The sequence below is a fragment of the Acartia tonsa genome, chromosome 8, assembly GCF_053477335.1.
Source record: "Acartia tonsa isolate MP-2025a chromosome 8, ASM5347733v1, whole genome shotgun sequence".
Lineage (NCBI taxonomy): Eukaryota > Metazoa > Arthropoda > Copepoda > Calanoida > Acartiidae > Acartia > Acartia tonsa.
Window position 1 is genome coordinate 21,096,734 of NC_137267.1, and position 20,087 is coordinate 21,116,820.

The 20,087-nt window shown below is 32.8% G+C and overlaps 2 protein-coding genes across 3 annotated transcripts; one reads left to right on the plus strand and one right to left on the minus strand.

Moving 5' to 3' along the window:
* Window positions 1-1,498: 1,498 nt before the first annotated feature.
* Window positions 1,499-9,221, plus strand: LOC145326246 (uncharacterized). Its single transcript, XM_080169450.1, has 10 exons — window positions 1,499-1,620; window positions 2,099-2,155; window positions 3,392-3,470; window positions 3,964-4,027; window positions 4,502-4,600; window positions 5,087-5,127; window positions 5,448-5,516; window positions 6,495-6,554; window positions 7,397-7,460; window positions 8,412-9,221. The coding sequence occupies exons 1-10, from the start codon at window positions 1,552-1,554 to the stop codon at window positions 8,494-8,496; spliced, it is 687 nt and encodes a 228-aa protein (XP_080025576.1). The 5' UTR covers window positions 1,499-1,551; the 3' UTR covers window positions 8,497-9,221.
* Window positions 9,222-9,471: 250 nt separating this feature from the next.
* On the minus strand, window positions 9,472-19,795 carry LOC145326249 (transcription factor MafK-like). 2 transcript variants are annotated; one of them, XR_013881801.1, is made up of 7 exons: window positions 19,695-19,795; window positions 17,888-17,939; window positions 16,435-16,507; window positions 11,090-11,174; window positions 10,508-10,560; window positions 9,849-10,024; window positions 9,472-9,514 (listed from the first exon to the last, which is right to left on the minus strand). XR_013881801.1 is itself a non-coding variant. In XM_080169454.1 (6 exons), the coding sequence occupies exons 1-6, from the start codon at window positions 19,752-19,754 to the stop codon at window positions 9,955-9,957; spliced, it is 393 nt and encodes a 130-aa protein (XP_080025580.1). In that variant the 5' UTR covers window positions 19,755-19,795; the 3' UTR covers window positions 9,472-9,954. The 2 variants fall into 2 exon arrangements, 1 of the variants encoding a protein (XP_080025580.1); XM_080169454.1 differs by having other exon boundaries at window positions 9,472-10,024.
* Window positions 19,796-20,087: the final 292 nt, after the last annotated feature.

Here is a 20,087-nt window from a genome sequence, read left to right on the forward strand (position 1 = left end):
AATTTTTTTCTAAAACAATAATTTATATAGAAGAAATTTAACATTAAAATAAAACATATTATTCTGAAGTCTGAACCAATTAAAAGTTTCGTTTCATTTCAGTTTTTTACAATTCAAAAAAGAGTGTTTTCACAAAGTGACTTATTTCCAATGTAGTTAAATAATTTTTATTTAATTAAAATGAAAAGAATGAAAACTATACACATAAAAGATACATGCTTTTTAAAAATATTTAAAAAGATAAGTTTGAATAATCTTATATTTTATCATATTTGTATATGTGACAAAAATAAATTTGTTGTATTGCGTAAACGTTTGTTGTCATCTTTCAATATTTAACCCTTTACAGCCCATTTTTTTTGTGTTTTAAATAAGTGATGGAAAACAAGCACGATAAAGTTAATTCATTGATATATTGTAAAGAATTAAGTTTTTAATGAATTAATTTAGATGAAATCAAAAGGCCTAATTTTACTCTACACCAGAATACTATATATATGAAGCAAAACACTCTAAAAGCTACGAATTTTACCCAAATAAAAAAAGACCTTTTGCTCTGATCAAAAAAGACCACAGCAACAGTAAAATTAATTTTTAAATCCCCTCAAAAAAGTTTATTGGGGACTTAATTCAAATTTAGGCTCTGCAGTTTAATTCTACTGGTGTCATAGTATATTTTTGATATATGTTTTAAAAATAGGTTAAAAACAGTTTAAAACCGTTATGTAATATTAAAAGGATGTGCGTGTGTGTGTGTTTCTGCACCGAAGGATCTGACTAACCGCTGAACTGTTATGGTTCTCCTTTACAGATGAAAACTTTTTTTAAAAGTAAATATAAAAATTGAGCCATTGACTTCAACTCCCCACACCTCTCAAGTTCCCTTAGAAGCCTCTGGGGGAGTAGCTGCTAGTATCAGAGAAAGTATAAAGGAAAAGCGGCTGTTTCCCTTAGAGTGTCTTGTCGAGCAGAGAAACCTTATGTTGAAATAGGGGGGGGGGGGGTTAGTTTTAGTTATACTTTAGGTCAGTTTAGCTTTGATTAAATTGGGTACAGGGGAGAAAAGAGAAGAAAAGTATATAGAATAGTTATTTCCCGCATCGTATTATAAACAGCTTTCCGCGGATATAGAATGTACAATTATAAGATTAAAACTAGTTTTTTTTAGCCCCGAGGTGCCAAAGGCACCGGCTAAAAAAATTGGTTTTAATCTTATTATTGCACAGTTTTATATTCGTAGAAAGTTGGATATAATACGATGCTAGACATAGTTTTTTCGTATGGATGAGAACCGGTTCCTATCCACCGGATTCGAATGAATACGAGAAAATTAAATATTTTATCTACCCTTTATTTTTTAATATAAGGAGGGGAGGGTTTCTTTGCTCGATAAGCACTTTCAGAGAAAGCACTGAATATGCATATTTATTTGTGATTCTTGTTCACGAAAAAACTAATTACAAATTAGCTTCACGAAACAAAAATTAGCATGAATGTAGCAACACCAACAAGAAATTTTGTAAAGTGGTTTAGTTAAGACTAGATTTCACAATGGTGATGGCGAAGATAAAACTGTACTGTCTTATTTTGGTTCTAGCTATCAGTAATAACAAATGCACGGTGACTTTTAAACTCCTTGAAATAACAAGGAAACTATTGTTTATAAGTAGCGCAACAATGTATTAGTACAAAATGAACGGAAACTGAAAATTTTAGTTTTATTAGATGTATTAATCGTATGGTAAATATTTGGGGGAAACAACGGTAGATTAATTTATTGGTAATAAATTGTCCATTCCCTGCCTTTTATTTATAGGAAAACAATATGAATTAGATTTTTTTCCAGGGAGGGAGAGGACATTAGACTGAAAGTTACATTCTTATACCCAAAGTTTTGTAACCACGATATCTTATTTGTTGGGTCAAAACTTTGTGAATTTGGATTGGGTGGTTCTAAACAAGCATTGTCCAATCTTTTTAACCAATAATTATAATCTACAGAAGGATTAATTTTGTTTATCATCATTTGGAATGTCTATTAAGATCCCTATTTATTTTAATTAATTCATTATTATATTTCCATAAATATATTTTTTAGGGATCGAACGTAGATTACAGTGACTATGATTATGATTATGATAGTGTAACCCTCAAGGCAAGAATATGTATTTTATATTTATGGATCACTTTTGCACGGCCAGATGAAAAAAAGTTTGTTTTAGTGTTAGGCAAAAATGACTTTGCTATTGTATCAGTAAGTACGTCTAATAACACCCTTCGCTAATTTTAAAATCCAACTAAATCTAATTTTTGAAAAATTTAAGTTTGAAAATTTCAAGTTCAAATTTCAGCCCTTAAGAGCTTACACTTATCCATGATAAGAAAAACAAATATTCATACTTTTTAATTCTTTACAACTTTGCTTTTATGAAGTCTTTCATAAAACCACTCTATATATGATTTATTTAAGGCTGAATTTCCATGACCTTAGCAAAGCAACTGATAAAAATGGCCATTAATTAACTCCCTTCAGGAGAGGTTTTATGAAGAACTTTATAAAAGCAAACTTGTTCAAAATTTTTAATTAATTATCTTTGCTTTTCTTGTCATGATTGTTTGGTAACTCCTAGGGGATGAAAATTGAACTTAAAATTTTCAAATCTAATTTTCTCAAAAATTAGATTTAGTTGGATTTTAAAATTAGCAAGGGGTGTTATTAGACGTAGTTACTGATACAATTGCAAAGACATTTTTGCATAACGCTAAAATAAACTTTTTTCTTCTGGCCGTGCAACAGTGGGATGTTAGTATCAGAGAGAGGGGGGACAATAGGCTGCTTATTACACTAGTCCCCAAAGTTTTATAATGAAGGTTTCGGGAATAGTCCCTTTCGTGGCAACGCCCCTTAAGGGGCGGTCCGTCGTATTTTTAAAATGGCTTTTGATAGGTTGGGTTATATTGGGATAGGTGATTTCCCCTCAGGATTAGGCAATTAGCCCCGCATGGTTAGAGCCCCCCACAGGGGCTAGAAAGAGGAGAAAAGCTACTGTGAAAAAAAGCGAAGAATCGCCCCTTAAGGAGCTAAAGATCTAAGGGAATGAATAAGACAATTGACGAATAATTGATATAACAAACAAAATTATCCCTTCTGTAGATTATATATTGTTAAAAAAGTGAGTAATAGTTTTTGAATACCAATCTAAAACCAACAAAAGTACCAAAAGATTCTGATACAATAAATCAAATAAACTTTGGGAATCAATGTAATTTACAGTCCACTGTCCCCTCCCTTCTAGGTATCACTAATTCTAAAGTACCTTTACAATTTCATAAAAAACTGTACTCTATATTACATTAACTGGTTATGTCATAAAATACTCTGTCTGGCTAGACAACTGCTGGACCAAGTACAACAACAACCGTATCTACTTTTACTGAATCAACTACAAGTCCACCAAGAAGACGACCAGGTTTACATAAAGCTTTACAACGTGTCTCAAAAAATCAGTCACGTGACGTTATAAAAATGAAGGAAAAGAGGAGAAGTGGGAAAGTGCTGTAATATCAACGTTCACAATTATCAAGTTTAAAATACCTAAATTAATTAATGTTGCTTCAGTAAGAAGAAAATTTTGAAAATATTTTGTTGAAAGGGGGAAGGTTACTATAAAGAGGGAGGGGGGTCTCGCAAGGCACTTTTATGGAAGGCACTACCCCATACAACGAGGCTGCTGTCCATGACAATTTAATATCAGGTTCATCAATCTAGGATAACTAGGGGGAGCCAATTTCTCCTTTTCTGTCCAAACACCCGGGGTATTAGGTTAAGTAACAGACAACCAACTCTTTTAATGCACTACCTTTGCCTGGAAGTCCTAACCGTGCATGTTAATGAGTTGCGCCTGTTTTTGGTCATTCCCCCTTCTATGTCTAAAATAAGACTATTACTACTATCCTGCTCAGGTGATCCAGCTAGTCCGGATGAGCCAGCCAGAGGATCTGATCTACCTGACCGAGATCATCCAAGGTACATTGATTTGTCCTAGCAGCTATGCCCCGTAGAGGCTCTAGGGGCCCTTAAGAGGTGGGGGGGGTGAAAGAAGATCCCAAACTTTAAATTGTAGTTTTAACCAATTTTTTGGGGGTTGGTCACTTTTTTCTTTTTTGATTTCTCTTGGGTGGATGGTGGTTCCCTCCCAAAAAATCATTATAACCCTTCCCAGGACCTATAAGAAGCTACACTGCAAAGGAGAACCATGACGGTTCAGCGGTTACGTAGATCCTTCAGTACAAACAGACACACACAGGCAGACGTAGATCCTGTTACTTTTATATAAGGATTTTTACACTAATAAAATTTTTGTATTTTCACAGTAGATTTTGATGGGTTATTTTAGATTAGGTTAGGTAAATGTTAATGATTGTCCCTCAGGGTTAGGCAATATTCCCTGCAGGGTTGTCAACATTAAAAAACAATTTTGATTCTCGAATGGTTATTAAGAGAGGATGCATTCCTGGAGGACAGACCCTTCCGTCCTGCAGAACCTTCCCGTCCCGCCAGACCATCACCGCCAGCTAGACCTTCACTACCTGCACTTAGGCAACATAATATTTATATTTATAACAATAAATTGAAAAGAAGGTGGAATAGTTTTTTTTCGTTTGTTTATTCTTTTGATCAGGTTAGGTTTGGTTATATTAGGTATTTATGTCTAATGTCTTTCCTAATGGTATGGTAATTAAGATGTTCAGTAATTTGATCAGACTGAAATTTTAGCATAGTTTAAGTTTGTACTAGAAATAAAACTGGATTTATATTTCTAAAGCTAGCCTAGAAGGTAGAGTTTCCTACCTCTTACATTCTTTAAGTAAGGCTTATAATACCCTAAGTCCATGGCTAGCCTAGGAAATTCTATAGGATTTGGCCAAAGTGGTTTACACGACTGCCTTTAATTATTGTCATGTTGTGACCATAGGTTAATCAAAGATTTTTCTTAAATTGTTAGAATGGAAAAAGGACATAGAGAAAATTAACTAGATAACTAAATGAGGGAATATATTGAGATAAATATTTTTGTCTGTTCAGACCACAGTCACACCCTGGACTACTCAATCCAAACCCTTTAGGTTTGTATTTTAAAAATTAAGATTAATATTTGTAAGATACAATATTATACAGATTTCATACCATAGATATTTAAAGGTCATTTACAATTCTGCGATATTAACGAAGATTCATCTATAATACAAAGCAGAACGATGTTTGTCTGTCTGAAGCTTAAGACCTTGGTAACTGCTGAATCGATTGAGCTCTACTCTTCAGGGAATATACCTACTGGTCCAGTGGTGGATTTAAGCTATTTTCTCCAAAAAAAAAAAACAACCCCACCTAAACAACAATTCATTTACCTAACTGCAGTTAGGTGACCAAATCTTTCTTTTCTCAGGTGTACCCCATTCTCCTGATTTTGAGGATTTTGAAGAAGAGAAAAATGATGAAGTCTCAGCCAATTATGGTATTTTTAATTGTATTTCTGATTAGGGAGGGAGGGGACATTGGACCGTTCTTTCCATTAGTCCTCAAAATATTATAATATAATTTTCTTATTTGTTGTGTCAACAACCTTGGGGACTTTTATTGAATTTTGATTGGTTGATCTATTTAGTTGAGTGTCCAAACGTTTTAACTACTAGTTGTAATCTACTGAAGGGATAATTTTGTGTTTCATCATTAAGGATATACATTAATTAATCGACCATTGTCTTATACCTTTAGATCCCTTATTTCTTATATATAATAGAAGGTAGGAGTAGGATGTCTATCTGTCTGTCTGTGGGACAAAAAGATCTTGTATAAGCTACACCAATGGTGATACCCTTTCCCCTTAGCATCTAGCAACACTGTATTCGAAGGGTAGGGAAAGCAGAAAAGTAGCCTAAAATGAAAAACTTCAGAAGTTGTTGAAATCTTAAGCTACAGAAAACAATATTCTGCTTTGGTTTTTATATGTTTAAAATCGCGTTATTTTGATGGACTAGGTTAAGAATAATGCTATAATAAAGAGAAGTAGTATGCCTGTAGCTAAAAATATTGAAAATTGTTGGTTCTAGTTGTTTGTAGTTTTCAAGTAAGCGTTATAAATAGCTTAGGGTGGTTTAAAGCTGTTTTGCTGGCCTCCCCAAGAGGTCTCTTGGGAAATTTCTACTTGTTAAAGAAATAGACCACAAAACTACAGGGGTTGATGTTATTTTCTAGTATGACTTCGAAACCGATTAATATCTGCTGGATTAGAACCGGTTCTTATCCATACTGTAAAATCATGTATAGCATAGGATTACAGTCAAATTCTCTCGAATATCAAAATAAAATCGGCCCCTCGGGGCTAACAAAACTGGTTTTAATCTTCTAATTTTTCATTTCATGGAAAGCTGTCTATAATACGATGCAATAAATAATTTGTTCTATCACGTTTCATTAAATAATTTATCTTTAGATTATCAAGCGGGAAGTATAAGAGATAGACAACAACAAAGTGGTCGCTTCTGTCCTCCAGGTAAAATTAACTTGGGTTCAATATTTACAGTAACAGAATGTATGTTAGTCTTTCTGTCTGTACTGAAGGATCCCGTTAATTACTGAATTGATGTGGCACTACCTTTATACAATGTAGCTTCTCACTGTTTTTTAGGAAGTTTTTTGGGGATGGTTACCATCACCCTTCCATGAGAAATCGTCTCTAAAAAAAGCCATACAAAAATAGTAAACTAACAACTTCTACAATAATTTTCCTGGATAGTCAAATCTTTTTTTAAATTTCCGAGATAGCTTTTATTCGTTAATTTAGGCATGTTAAAATTGTCCTATCGATTTCAAACTTTGTATGATGATTCCTCTAGTAGTTAGGTACGATTTCGAAAGCGTAGCAACTCTACAATCATTACCGGAATGTCCGTACGTCCATTTTAAACATGTTGATTTTTTTACTTTTTTAACAACAAATTTTTAAGTGATCTAAATGTCCGTTTGATCTGATTTTTGGTATATTGATTCCTGGGACAACAAAGAACAATATTATAAGCGAAGCAACTCTATAATCAAGTCCTAAGAATGTAAGAAATAGTATGTCCATAAACATTATCCTGTATCAAGCAGTTTTTCAACAAATTTACTTACAATTTTGCTTCAGACACTATACAAGTGTTAATGTCCGTTTGTCCTACCGTTTCAGTGCTTCGATTTTATGGATGTTGTCATCCTTTTTTAGATCATATATGTTTGTTAAAATGTATAAATAAGATAACCGTTTAACCGATATAATTAAAAATTGTCAGTACTGTTTTGTTTTTAAATAAATCCAAATGACAAGATTTTTAATTTACTATTATTTCTGTTTAGGATGTAGCTATTTTGGAGAAATATCTACTTGTGTCAGGAACGTTGCGTTCAGAAATAGAGATTTGTAAGATATTTTTTTAATATTTGAAAAATGAACTTTAACATATTTTCAGGGATTTAAAGAGATAGGACAATGGCCGATAAATTAATGTACATCCCCAGAGATGTTACACAAAAATTCTCTTTCTGTAGATTACAATTAGTGGTTGAAACGTTTAGACACTCAACTTAATATACCAACCAATCAAAATTCAATTAAAGTCCCCAAAATTACTTTTTAGCTTTAGCCAACGATTAAGAAAACCATAGAGACGTCCAAGATTTTTTTTTGGGGGGGGGAAATTTTAAGGGGGGAGGGGTAATTCGTATTTGGGGGGGGGGGGTAAAATGGCGCGCGAAGCGCTCCGAATTTTTTTTTAACCCCCCCCCCAAAAAAAAAATTTTTTACCCCGGGGGTAAAATTTGCTTATGGGAGGTAATTACCCCCCATGAAATCTGTTGGCAGGAGTAAATTTAGTTTACCCCCGGGGAAAAATTTTTTATTAGAGATTTTTTATTTTCGGGGGGGGGGGGGGTAAATACCCCCTCCTAAATGGTTGCCGTAGGCACCCCCAGAGTAGGGGTAAATTTAAAATGGGGAGGGGGTAAAATGAAAACATTTTTGGGGGTGCCTACCCCCCCCCTTGGACATCTATGAAGAAAACTTTGTTATAAAGCTTTGGGGACTAGTGTAATAAAAAGCCCAATGTCCCCTCTTTCCTGCATATTTTATTTTATTATATTTCATATTTCTCATATAAGAAGGGGGGGGGGGAGTAGTGTATTTTTTTCAAATTTGAGGTTTTTTAACTATTAACCAACCCCTATGCATGAGCAGTTTTATGACTGCTTTTATAATACGCATTGCATGAGCCAAATTTTAAGATGGGACTTGGGAGGTATTTTAGAAATCTATTATTGACCTATAGTTGGTAATTGATAAATCTTAAATTGCCCTATCCATGTTTTCTTTCAGACGTGTGGCAATATCTAAGCTGTACAAGTCGGGAAGAGAGAATGAAGCTAAATCTTATATTTGTGACAATAATAATCTTGTCTAAATATAAAAACAAGGATGACAACATCCATAAGTAGCGAAGCACAATGACATAAAATCATAGAAAATCAATCAAGGGCGTGTAGGAATGGGGGTTTGGCAGAGAGAGAGAGACAGAGGAGACAATGGGCTGTTCATTACACAAGTACCCAAAATTTTATAATAACATTTACTTATTCGTTGGCCTATCAACTTTGGGGACCTTGGTGAATTTTGATTGGTTGATTCATTAAGTTTAGTGTTCTGCTTGTTTGTTAAAGTGTCTACGATAATTCTTTTCGTACGATACCTCTTTTTTTTACGTTGAGGTCTCCCGTATTTAATTTTTTTTTCGATTTTTTTGTCATTTCTCTTGGGAGGGTTGTGGTACCCTCCCCCAAAATAGTTGTAAACCTTCCCAGGAACCATGAGAATCTACCCTGTTAAGGAAAACCCGATCGGTTCAGAGGTTAGCGAGATCCTTCGGTACAGACACACAGACAAACATCCTGTTACTTTAGTATAAGGATAGTTGCTGAGAAAATCACATAGTCCCAAATTGTTTGAATCAGCCAAACAAACATAGAGACAGTATTTCCAATTATGGAGAAGCTTTGTTACTAAAAATGTGATGCTATATTAATCACTTTGGTTCAAACTCTTTTTCTTAATTGTTTGTTATGTTATCCTTAATTTGATATTTGTTTTACGAACCATTAATGATTGAAATAAATTCTAAAAATACATAAAGTTTTATTATTTTTGTGGAGATATAAACATTTTTGTACAATTTACATAACAACATCATTATTTAAACATTTATTATTTGTGACAAAATGTCAAAAAAAAAAGTTTTCATAAACATTATTTGGTAATATCCTCTTAGAATTTTTTTTCAATTTTGAAAATTTGAGTACTTTACTGTTACTTTATTATAAGGATTTACAACATATAAACATAATAAGCTTTTTGATATATTATACACAAGCAAGCTATAAAAAATTACAAATAGTCAAATTACAGGATGATTTTTATTAACAAAGCTAAATAAATTATAATTAGTTTCCATTCAATTTGAATTTGTAACAATAAAATAAAGATGTATAAACCAGACAACTACTTGGCCCAAGTGGTGGGGACCTATTTTGTCTGCTAGAAAATTGCTTTCTGCTATTTTTTTGCGATTTGGCTGTGTTTATAATTCCGTCGCTATTGGCTGATATACAAACACTCAATTAAAAATCGGCAAAGGGCCCCTACCTAACATATAGCTTGTGCCCCCTCTATTATTTTTAACATTAAATGCTCATATTCAAATAAAAATAATTTACGGAAAAAAATATTCTGAAAAAATCTAGAATTATTGAACTTATCTACCTAATTTTATTGAAAAGCTTTGCAATGAACATGAACATTATTATACATATTAGACAATGATTTGAGTAGGTACTGTGAAAATAGAAATATATAAAGATTGGTGTATTTATCTATCTATAAGTTCTAGGAAAGCATCGTTCACGTCCAAATTATTCTCGCGGGCAAACTCCATTATTCTGTAAAATAAAAATATTGTTAAATTCACGAAACTTTGACAAATAATTTCAGGATAAAAAAATCGTGGTCCGCCCCATTATGTTACCCCACCAAAAAAAATGTTTACTTTTTTCTAATCTAAAATAAAAAATGGGTTTTGTGATTCACCCCCCCCCCACTCCTCAAGTGCCCCTAGAGGCCTCTAGGGGGCGTAGCCATAGTTCTTAACCTTTTGAACAGCAAAAAAGAAATGGACCCTTCCATCAGAAAATTAGTGGCGAACATTACAACCCCCCCTCCCCACAAAAAAAGGAAGACTAAGTTAAGTTTTTTTGGTTTTAAGGGGTCGAAAGCCAGGATCAACCAAAAATGGTATAGATTCAATATTTTCTTATTATTTGTGAAGAATTGTCTGTAATACGATGTGATACAAGATTTTTCTGTATGGCTCTGAACCGGTTCTTATCCAGCGATCATTAATCGGTTTTGAAGTCATAATTTACCTTTCATATTTTCTAGCCATCGCTTCAACCTTCTCGCGGATTTTTTGATTCTCCTAAAGACAAAAATTAAAAAAACTGTGGTTTGATTGTGCTATCCCTGCGTTGGGAAAAAAATTAACTACCTATACAAAAAGAAAAATCATTCCCAAACATTTTGTAAAAATTCTGTCTCTGTATAGTTTGAAAAAATTGGGGATATATATATATAGCCTTGAGGACGCGATACACCAAAATATCTTATTTTAGTGTATCTCTGAAACAAACCTTGCTTAAATGACAATCAGCCCTTTAATTAAACGACGTTTGTCTGGAAGTCCTCCTATTGCAAGGTAATGCATTGTCTGTCTATGGGCCAAGACATTCCCCTTACTCTTACTTTTAGTGTCACGTGCAAGACTTAGCAGCATTAGGTACCATTTTTAACGTTTCTAGCATGACGCGGTGTAGACCAGACTCGAACCCGACAGCAAGCAAGCATGATATCATTAACGCTAATGCCGTGGGTATCCATGAATTAAGTCGGCGATAAATCAGTTCAACAAGAATTGGGCTTGAACCTGTTTATAATCTAACTTTTTATACCTGTTCTAATTCTCTTAGATCATCCATTTCTTGATTTTTCTTTCCTTCCAAATTTACAATCTCAGCATCCTTCTTCTCTCGACAACTAAATAGACAATAGATTTATAATTCAAATGAACACAAAAACCCTACAAACTTAATGATTTACTTTTTGTTTATGTTAAGACAAACTTTATCCTAAGAAATCAAAATCTTTAAAATGGACTTATGTATGTGTATGTACTGAAATATAACTGCCATTTCGTACCAAAATGCTTACACGCTCTAACTAATAATATGGACGGTTTGTTCCTTGTAATTGGTCTATTTAATCAGTAGGGATCTAGATCTATTAGATTTATTATATCGCTAAATATTATGGTTGGACAGCTTTTAGTTTAGATAAATATATTTTTAAAAAAAGACGATAGTTTAATATTGATAGATGAGTTAGGGTTTCTGAATGATATTTAAAAGCTTTGTAAGGTTTCAAGGAAACCTTCTCTCATTTGTAAGGTTTTAAGGAACCTTATAAAAATCGGCCAATGGTTGTACAGATCGGAAGTTACTAGTAAGACAGGAAATAAAAGGGTTGGTTATGTTAAAAGTAATGGTATATGTAAAACAGTGGCGTGCACTGCAATTCAACAAGGAGGTTTGAAACCATTAAAGGCGAAAAAAGGGAAAGGTAAGCCTCTGGCCTTCCCTTTTATTATTAGTTCAAAACTAATAGTATCCAAATCTTGCACGGAAAAGCTAATCTACAGAGCAAATAAATTTGTCCATAATCATTGGGGAGTTATGTCAATTTTCTGTCCATTGTCTTATCAGTGGTTACCGCTTAAGGGACGGACGAACGGACAGACATCCTTCTACTTTGTATTATGTTTAGTAGAATTGGCAAACTAATGGTAAGATAATCATTTTATTTGTAAATACTAAATTACTATAATTTTATAATTTTCTAATATAGATCATATCTCACTCTGTAATAGTTATTTATCGCATCGTATTATAAACAGTTTTCCACGGATAAAATAAAGAAAGTTATAAGATAAAAACCAGTTTTGTTAGCACCGAGAGTCCGAAGGACAGTGTTAACAAAATGGTATTCATTTAATGATTTTTATTTGATTTAATTGTCTGTAATACGATGCTATCCATTATTTTTCTGTATGGATGAGAACCAGTTCTAATCCAGCGGATATCAATCGGTTATGAAGTCATACTGGAAAAGAAATTAACAGCACAGCTACTCTTTGAATCACTCTGCTTTTAATAAATCATCTAGCTGTACAACGTGAAATTCATTTTTGCGAGATTTAACCATGGCATAAGCAAAAAGAAAAAGTTTTAAATAGGGATATGCCAAGTTTAATGTAATTCAAATAAAGCTTTACTGTAAATGTGAACCATATCAGACCGCCAGTTATTGGAATCTTTTGGAGCAAACAGACAAACAAACATTTTGCTCCGTTTTCATAATTGAAAAAGTTATCTTTTTGTTTCGCTGACGAATGAATTTGTCATCCTTGTTAATTGTTTACAACAAGCTATATCTAATAATAATAAAATCAAGTACCGTAAAAAGTAACACACAAGAACAATATTTTCCATTGAGATGAAACATAAAAGTAAAATAGAATAATAGTGTGTAGTATGTAATATTACAATTTAAAAGTGCTTTAAATTACTTAATTTTCATATTGATTATATAATCAAATGATTTCAAAATATTTTCTTTATTTGACAAAAAAGACTAGTAGGTTGATAGAATATTTTTAAGTTAGTAGCTTATAACTTGACGGTGAAATAATCATTTGACTGCACTTTCTTTGTCTGGATGACCTAACTTAACAATGTTATAAGTTGCGCTTCGTCTGGGCCATGGCATTACTCCCAATTCTTAACCTATTATATAAAGTAGTAAGGTTGTTTTCTGCAGCTTCAGATATCTATATCTATTAAACCGATTAAGTTCTCCATTTTAGGGAATCTTCTTACAAGTCCTGAATGGTATTTTAAGAAATTGGTATTAGTATGGTTTTAGCCTATTTTCTTGCCAATCGCTTCCCCTTCAAATTCAGGGCCACTAGATGCTAGGGGCGCACTACTAGTAAATTATACCGCAGTAGCAATTGATGAAATTTTGAGATTCCAGTAGATATCCTTATAATAAAGTAACAGGATGTCTGTTTGTCTGTGTGTACCGAAGGATCTCGCTAACCGCTGAACCGATCGGGCCCTCCTTGACAGGGTAGCTTCTCATAGGTCCTGAGAAGGTTTATAACTATTTCCCCCCACCCTCAAAAAAAATTAAAATATTTTATTCTTTTTTAAAAAATCTAAAATAATAGATTTGGTTATCAAATTCGACTCTACCCTCCTCAAGTACCCCTAGAGGCCTCTTTGGGCGTAGCCGCTAGTATATTAATATAACAATAACTATATTTTTAAAAACATTTTATACCTCACCAAAAGTATTAGGAGGCTTGGTTCTGTACTGAAGAGTACGTTTAAGCATCATCAACACAACTTTCTTAATAATTTTTCATATCACATGGGCTTTTAGTAAGTAATGCTTCGTTTTTTTGTTAAGTCATTCTCAAGTTTTAACAATTAAATTTATTTCATCTAATGATATCAGGGATATCAAGGGATTAGGCAATGGACTACAAATTGTTGTAGAAACCCAATGTTGTAGATTAAAATTATTCGAAAAGATTAAAATTTGAAAAGTGTGGACAATAAAAGTTTGAAACTAAACAGTAAATGTTCAATAAAAGTTAGCCAACAGAACAGGCGATTAAAAAACTTTGGGTACCAGTGTAATTTGCAGTCTAAGATAATTGAAAAAAAGAGCATTTGAATAAAGAAATATTAAGAATAATCCAAATCTATTTTTTAAAGAGAAGGGTTTCTGTAATCGACTAGGCGCTTTGGGGGAGAATACATTTAATTGATCAACATTTTTCTATGATTTGCTAACTGAGTTTAACCACAACTTATTTATCCAAGTCTAAATAACACATGTTATACAATATCTTACCCCAGAAATAAAACAAGAATTAGATATTAGTCCATATTAAGCTATGAATAAAAGACACAAACTGAATATCTCAACCCAATTAAACCAAACATAACCATCACTCATAAAAACCTGTATTTCAGGGATAAATATTACATAACAAAATAATATTTTATATCAAAAGTATAAGAATAAATAAAAAATCCGCAACTTTCAAAATAATTATTAATCAGTGGAACCAAACTTGAAGCAGACATGAAAATACTTCACGTAGCAAAAATTATTATTAGCAGATGCGAAGTTCCTCTACAATTAATTGTTTTTATATAATCAATCAAAAAATTCTTGCATAATACAGAATCCTTACAGACTTTGCATCTGTCTGTACTGTAGGATCTCGCTAATCGCTGAACCTAAACGAATCTCCTTCACAAGGTAGGTCCTGGGAAGGTTTATAACTAGTTATGGGAAGGGTGTTCCTCCCCTTTCCCAACATTTTTCTTTTTTACTTTTCTTTTTAAGACTAACTTAAATAAAAAATGAGGGGGGGGGGATTCGCATTTAACCCTTACCACTTCTATTAACCCTAGAGGCATCTAGTGGCGTAGCCGTTAGTTTTCAAATACAATAAAACTACCCATTGAAAGTTTATAATATTTTTTCCAAAAAAAATTAAAAAGCATAAAATTATAATATTCTTAAGCTGTTATTCTGCTGCCTAGTTCTAAAATAAAGTTAAATAAATGTACTACTTTCTTGCATCTAATTTGTCACTTTGCACTAAAATAAATGACACAAATACAACAAGGTTTAAATTGAATAAAATCAAAATATCTAACTAACAACTACTTGAATACTGCAATTCAATTCTTTATATTTCAAATGCTAATCTGCTGTTTACTATGGATAAACGTATCCTTGTTCATGTACAGTACATCAAGTTTATACTGGCAAAAATAAATGACCTACACTTTGCACTATTTTTTGCACATTTAATTTTTTTTCAGCTTTACAATTGAAATGATACGCTAAACATAGAAATGAGGGATGGTGTGAATTGCTAAGTTGAAAGGGGGGGGGGGGGGTTAATGCAACCATCTCGTCATCAGTGAGCAAATGGCACTTAGAATTCGAATTTCGATCTGAACTTTTGCATGAGTAATCCTTAGTAGGCCTTTTTTCCATAAATCAAACAAAAAGTTGGAAAAGTAACAGCTGGCGGCTCAGCAGTTTAGCCGTTTTTGCCTATTTTCTAGAACCGTTTGATAGCGTTTTGGAGTGGAAAAGAGTATTATGTGGAGATAGGTTTCGTGACTAATTTGCAATATAGATATCCAAAAAATGACAAAACGGCTGAGCCACCAGCCGTTAGCCGTTACTTTTCTAACTTTTTGTTCGATTTAGGGAAAATAGACCTACCAAGGATTACTCATCCAAAATTTCAGATGGAAATTCGAATTCTAAGTGCCATTTGCTCACTGATTACGAGATGGTTGCATCCCTCCAATTTGCAATGAATTTATTTAAAAGATAAGGGGTTGGCTTATCAGTATCAACCGGCCACTTGTGGAAAAGCATCAAATTATTTTAGATAAAGGAAAGATATACGGACAAGAGCACTTATAATGAAGCTTTGACCCAAAAAAATGTACAATGTAGAAAATCGCAATGTTGGTCATTAAAATAATGCAATTGCTGCTTTACGAAGCAAAAACAATTTGTTAATTGTCATGCTGGCTAGCTGTGCGGCGGTAAAGGGGGTCAAAACAATAGGAAGTACGTGCTCAGAGAAAAAAAATAGTTATTAATAGCATCGTCGTATTACAAACAGCTTTCTGCGGATAATAAAATGTCAAATTTTAAGATTAATTTCAGATTAGGCACTTTGTAAAGTCACAGTGTCTAAACTAATAAGCAGAATGTTAATTTTTCAAGTCTAAACAAGTTGTATAGAAATCAAGATGAGATGAGAAATTAAATAAAAGATAATGTTGAAGGAAACACTTACAATTATGACTTGATTAGGAAGATGCTTTGCTTATAATAGTAAACCTTGTTCTAGGAATCAATATTAAAAAAAACAGATGAATAGGTAGGATAATTAAAAATACACATTAAAAACTTATGTCAAGCAGGTTAAAAATTAGCATTTTTTAACTTGACGTACGGACATTCAGAGTTGCTACGCTGTTTAAATCATGTATACCTGTCATAGAAATTAGCATACAAAGTTTAAAGTCTATATGGCAATTACAACAATTCTAAATTAAAGAAAATAACTTTCAGATACGGACGGACCTACTCTTACAATAGAAAAACTTTGTACATAAAAAATTACCTAGTGGCATAATTTCTATTCTTCAAAGTTCTTCTTCTCTGCTTCAGTCTTATGGCAAGCTCTTTAGATACCCCTAAAATAATTTTTAAAAAAATATATTTTATACACAGTTCTTAATCTATGTGCCAAGTGGCCAATCAACCCTCCTTCCCTCTGGAAATACAAAATTTATGATTTTCACACAGCGAAAATAAAGTTTGATCTTAACTTAAATAGGTATAAAATATTACCATCATGTTGTACCATCTAATTTAATATTCAATTAGGGATTTTAAGGGGACAATAGAAAAAAAATTTATGATGAAAATCCCCAAAGATAATACCTTCTGTTGACTGGTTACAAAGTTTGGCCAATGCTGGTTCATACCAACTAATCAATATCACAAAAGTACCCAAAGTTTTGGTGGCGACAGATAAGTGTACAAATTTTAAAACTTTGGGTATTAATATAATTTAGAGTCTAATGTTCCCTTCCTCCCTAGTTATGATACTCAATGTTATGATTTTTAGCCAATTTAAATATTAATTAGAAAGTTTTGATAGATGTTTTAAATTATTGAAAATCATCGTATTAAATTGATTTTCTTATCGAGTTTTTAACAAGAATGAAATGTACTAACACAATAACTGACTAAAGATAAATACAGTTGGCCACAGAAACGTAAATATTAATATTTGTGCAGGACATTTTAAAAATCGTATTTCATGTGATTGTACGGCAGTTTCCCTCAACGAGTTTTTTAAAATGATGGGAAGGGATAATTTTTAGGGTGGGTCGATTTTGGACATTTTTTTTCTGAGGCCAAAGCGGGGATCTGCAAATGATTTGTATGAGTATAATACACCTCTGGATGATTTAAAATTTATCCTAAGTCTTAAAACCGCTGACGACCATTCATTCAATTGTATATATAGCTATTTGTAAATGGGAGTCAATTTTTTTTTAATCAGACCGTTTCAAAAAATCTCGTTCCTAGCCTGAGAAAATCTAAAAAACCTCTAGGTACAAATTAGACAATTCTCAATAAACCTTAAAAAATTGTGTTTTTTTAGTGATTTCTAAGGCTAGGAACGAGATATTTTGAAACGGACAAAAGTTCCTGATTCAGCTCCTCAAGGCCTTTCCTGGGAGCACATAGTTCTAATTTTAAAAAAAATTGAATGTCGTCTTTGCATATTAATAAGTAATGAAATATAATTTTTAGTGGTCGCGTTCTAAAACTCAATTTTTTAAAATTCTTTTTCGGTCACAAGTGATTTTAAGGTTAATTTTATCTGTTGCATATCCCCTCTTTGTCTAATTCCGATATGAACCCGCCCTAATAATTTTTCGTGTATTAGTGTCATATATAGGCTAGGTTAAATGTAGGGCACCGCAGGTATAGGCTTTGGGCCGCCCTGCATGGCAGTTAGAAACCATATTGACATACCCAAATTGTGTAGAATCTTATACCTCTATCTTTTATTCTTTTGTTAAGTTCTTTAATTTCAATGTTTATTAGCTCCTAAAAATAAAATAAATCATTAGTGAAGTAATGTATTTAGTTCATTTGTCCACCTTAAATAAAAATTTGTTAATATCAGGAATAAGGACAATTATGTCCATAAGTATCGCAGCAACAACAAGCTAATTATAAACTAATAAAAAAAAATATAACTGAAAGTCAAGAGATCAAATAAAGCATGCTTGAGCATAAAGGGGGGGGGGGGTTAATGCAACCATCTCGTAATCAATGTATAAATGGCACTTAGAATACGAATTTTGATCTAAAATTCTGCATGAGTAATCCTTGGTAGGTCTATTTTCCCTAAATCGAACAAAAAAGTTGAAAAAGTAACGGCTAACGGCTCAGCCGTTTAGCCGTTTTTTTTGGCTATTTTTAGGGCAAATCTGTCATAAATTACGTAGGAATCAACTTTTTGAAACATATTTTTGCTTTAAATCATGTGAAATGATACAAAAACAGCATTTTCAGATTTCTAGTACCAGCAACTACCGGCTAGAACCGTTTGAAAACATTTTGGAGCAGAAAATAGTATTATGTGGAGATAGGTTTCGTGATGATTTGCATTGAAAATAGCCCAAAAAATGGCTAAACTGCTGAGCCGCCAGCTGTTAGCCGTTATTTTCCAACTTTTTGTTCGATTTAGGGAAAATAGACCTACCAATGATTACTCATGCAGAATTTTAGATCAAAATTCGAATTCTAAGTGCCATTTATACATTGATTACGAGATGGTTGCATTAACCCCCCCCCCCCCCCTTTTTTTGTTTGTGCCTAAAATATTATGGTCTTTTAAGGAAATTACCACATTGTAAGTAGGGATAGACTGTTTACCTAGAGGATTTAGATATTAGGCAGGCAAGAAAAGGACAGTAGACTTAAATAACACTGGTACCCAAAACTTTTCACACATGAGGTACTTTTATTGACTTTGATCCAACACTAGTAGTGTTCAAACTTTTTGATCAATAATATACAGAAGGGGTAATTTCATTTATAGTCATTGAGGATGTTTATCAATTTATCGTCTTATCCCTTGAGATCCCTTATTTTATTATACTATTAACCGTAAATTAAAGCTATGTTTAGGTTGCAATTTTCCCTCGCATTTTTGTTCGGGCCGTTTATCCAATAGAAGTGGAGGGGATGGGGTAAAGGAGGAGGATAGGGAGATCGTTGTTTTAGCCCGCTACAGAGTTCACTTTATTATAGAACATAAAATTTGGTGTAAGATCCAAGTAATAATAAATCCATTCTGCTAGTCGTATGGAAGTTTTGCAATTTGGAACTAGCTTAAACTAGCTAGCTACATGGACCTTTCTAAACCTTACTTGAGATAGAAAGTTATGAGTTACTAAAAATGACATTCAGAAACGTTTGAAATTTTTTAAACACGCAAATTATGTTTTGACTCTGTGACTATATATGTACTATACATATGAATTAAACTATTCACCTATGTTATTCAACTGAATATGATATTGGTACAAAATTACCCCTTCTGTGGATTTCAACTGTTAAACAACCTATATAGATTTAGCGAGATTGTCCAAAGTTATTTAGCCAGACAATTAAATAATGTTTATAAAACTTTGAGTACCAATATTATTCACAGTCCAATGTTCCCACTCCCCCTGGATTTACCTCTACAATGTCATGGTTTTTCTTACCACTTCCTAACAAAAAAAACTGATGGGTTCAATGGGTAAAATAATTCTAAATGGCAGAAGTTGACAAAAATACAAGTGTACTTACTTCATCAGTGACTATTTTAGCCGCCTCTGCATCGGGACGAAGCTCCTCTTCAATGTTCATATTTTCTTGTCTGAAATTTAAAAATAAATGGATGTAAAATATTCGTGGATATTATGACAGGGTAAATATTTTCGTAGATTTAAGTTGCTAACAAAGAACTCGCTTATTGGTCGTCAGTTTGTTTATCTATGAGGAGGGGAGGGGTTGGGGTAAAGAGGTGAATGGTGGATATCGTTATTTTATACCGTTGCGCATTTCACTTTTTTAAATCCAAATAAAAATATATCCATAAAAGCAAGAAAATATCATTATCTATTGAAAACTAGCATCACTGCTTCTCCATTATAACTACTATCCCATTATATAAAGAACATAGAGTGATCAACACAGTTT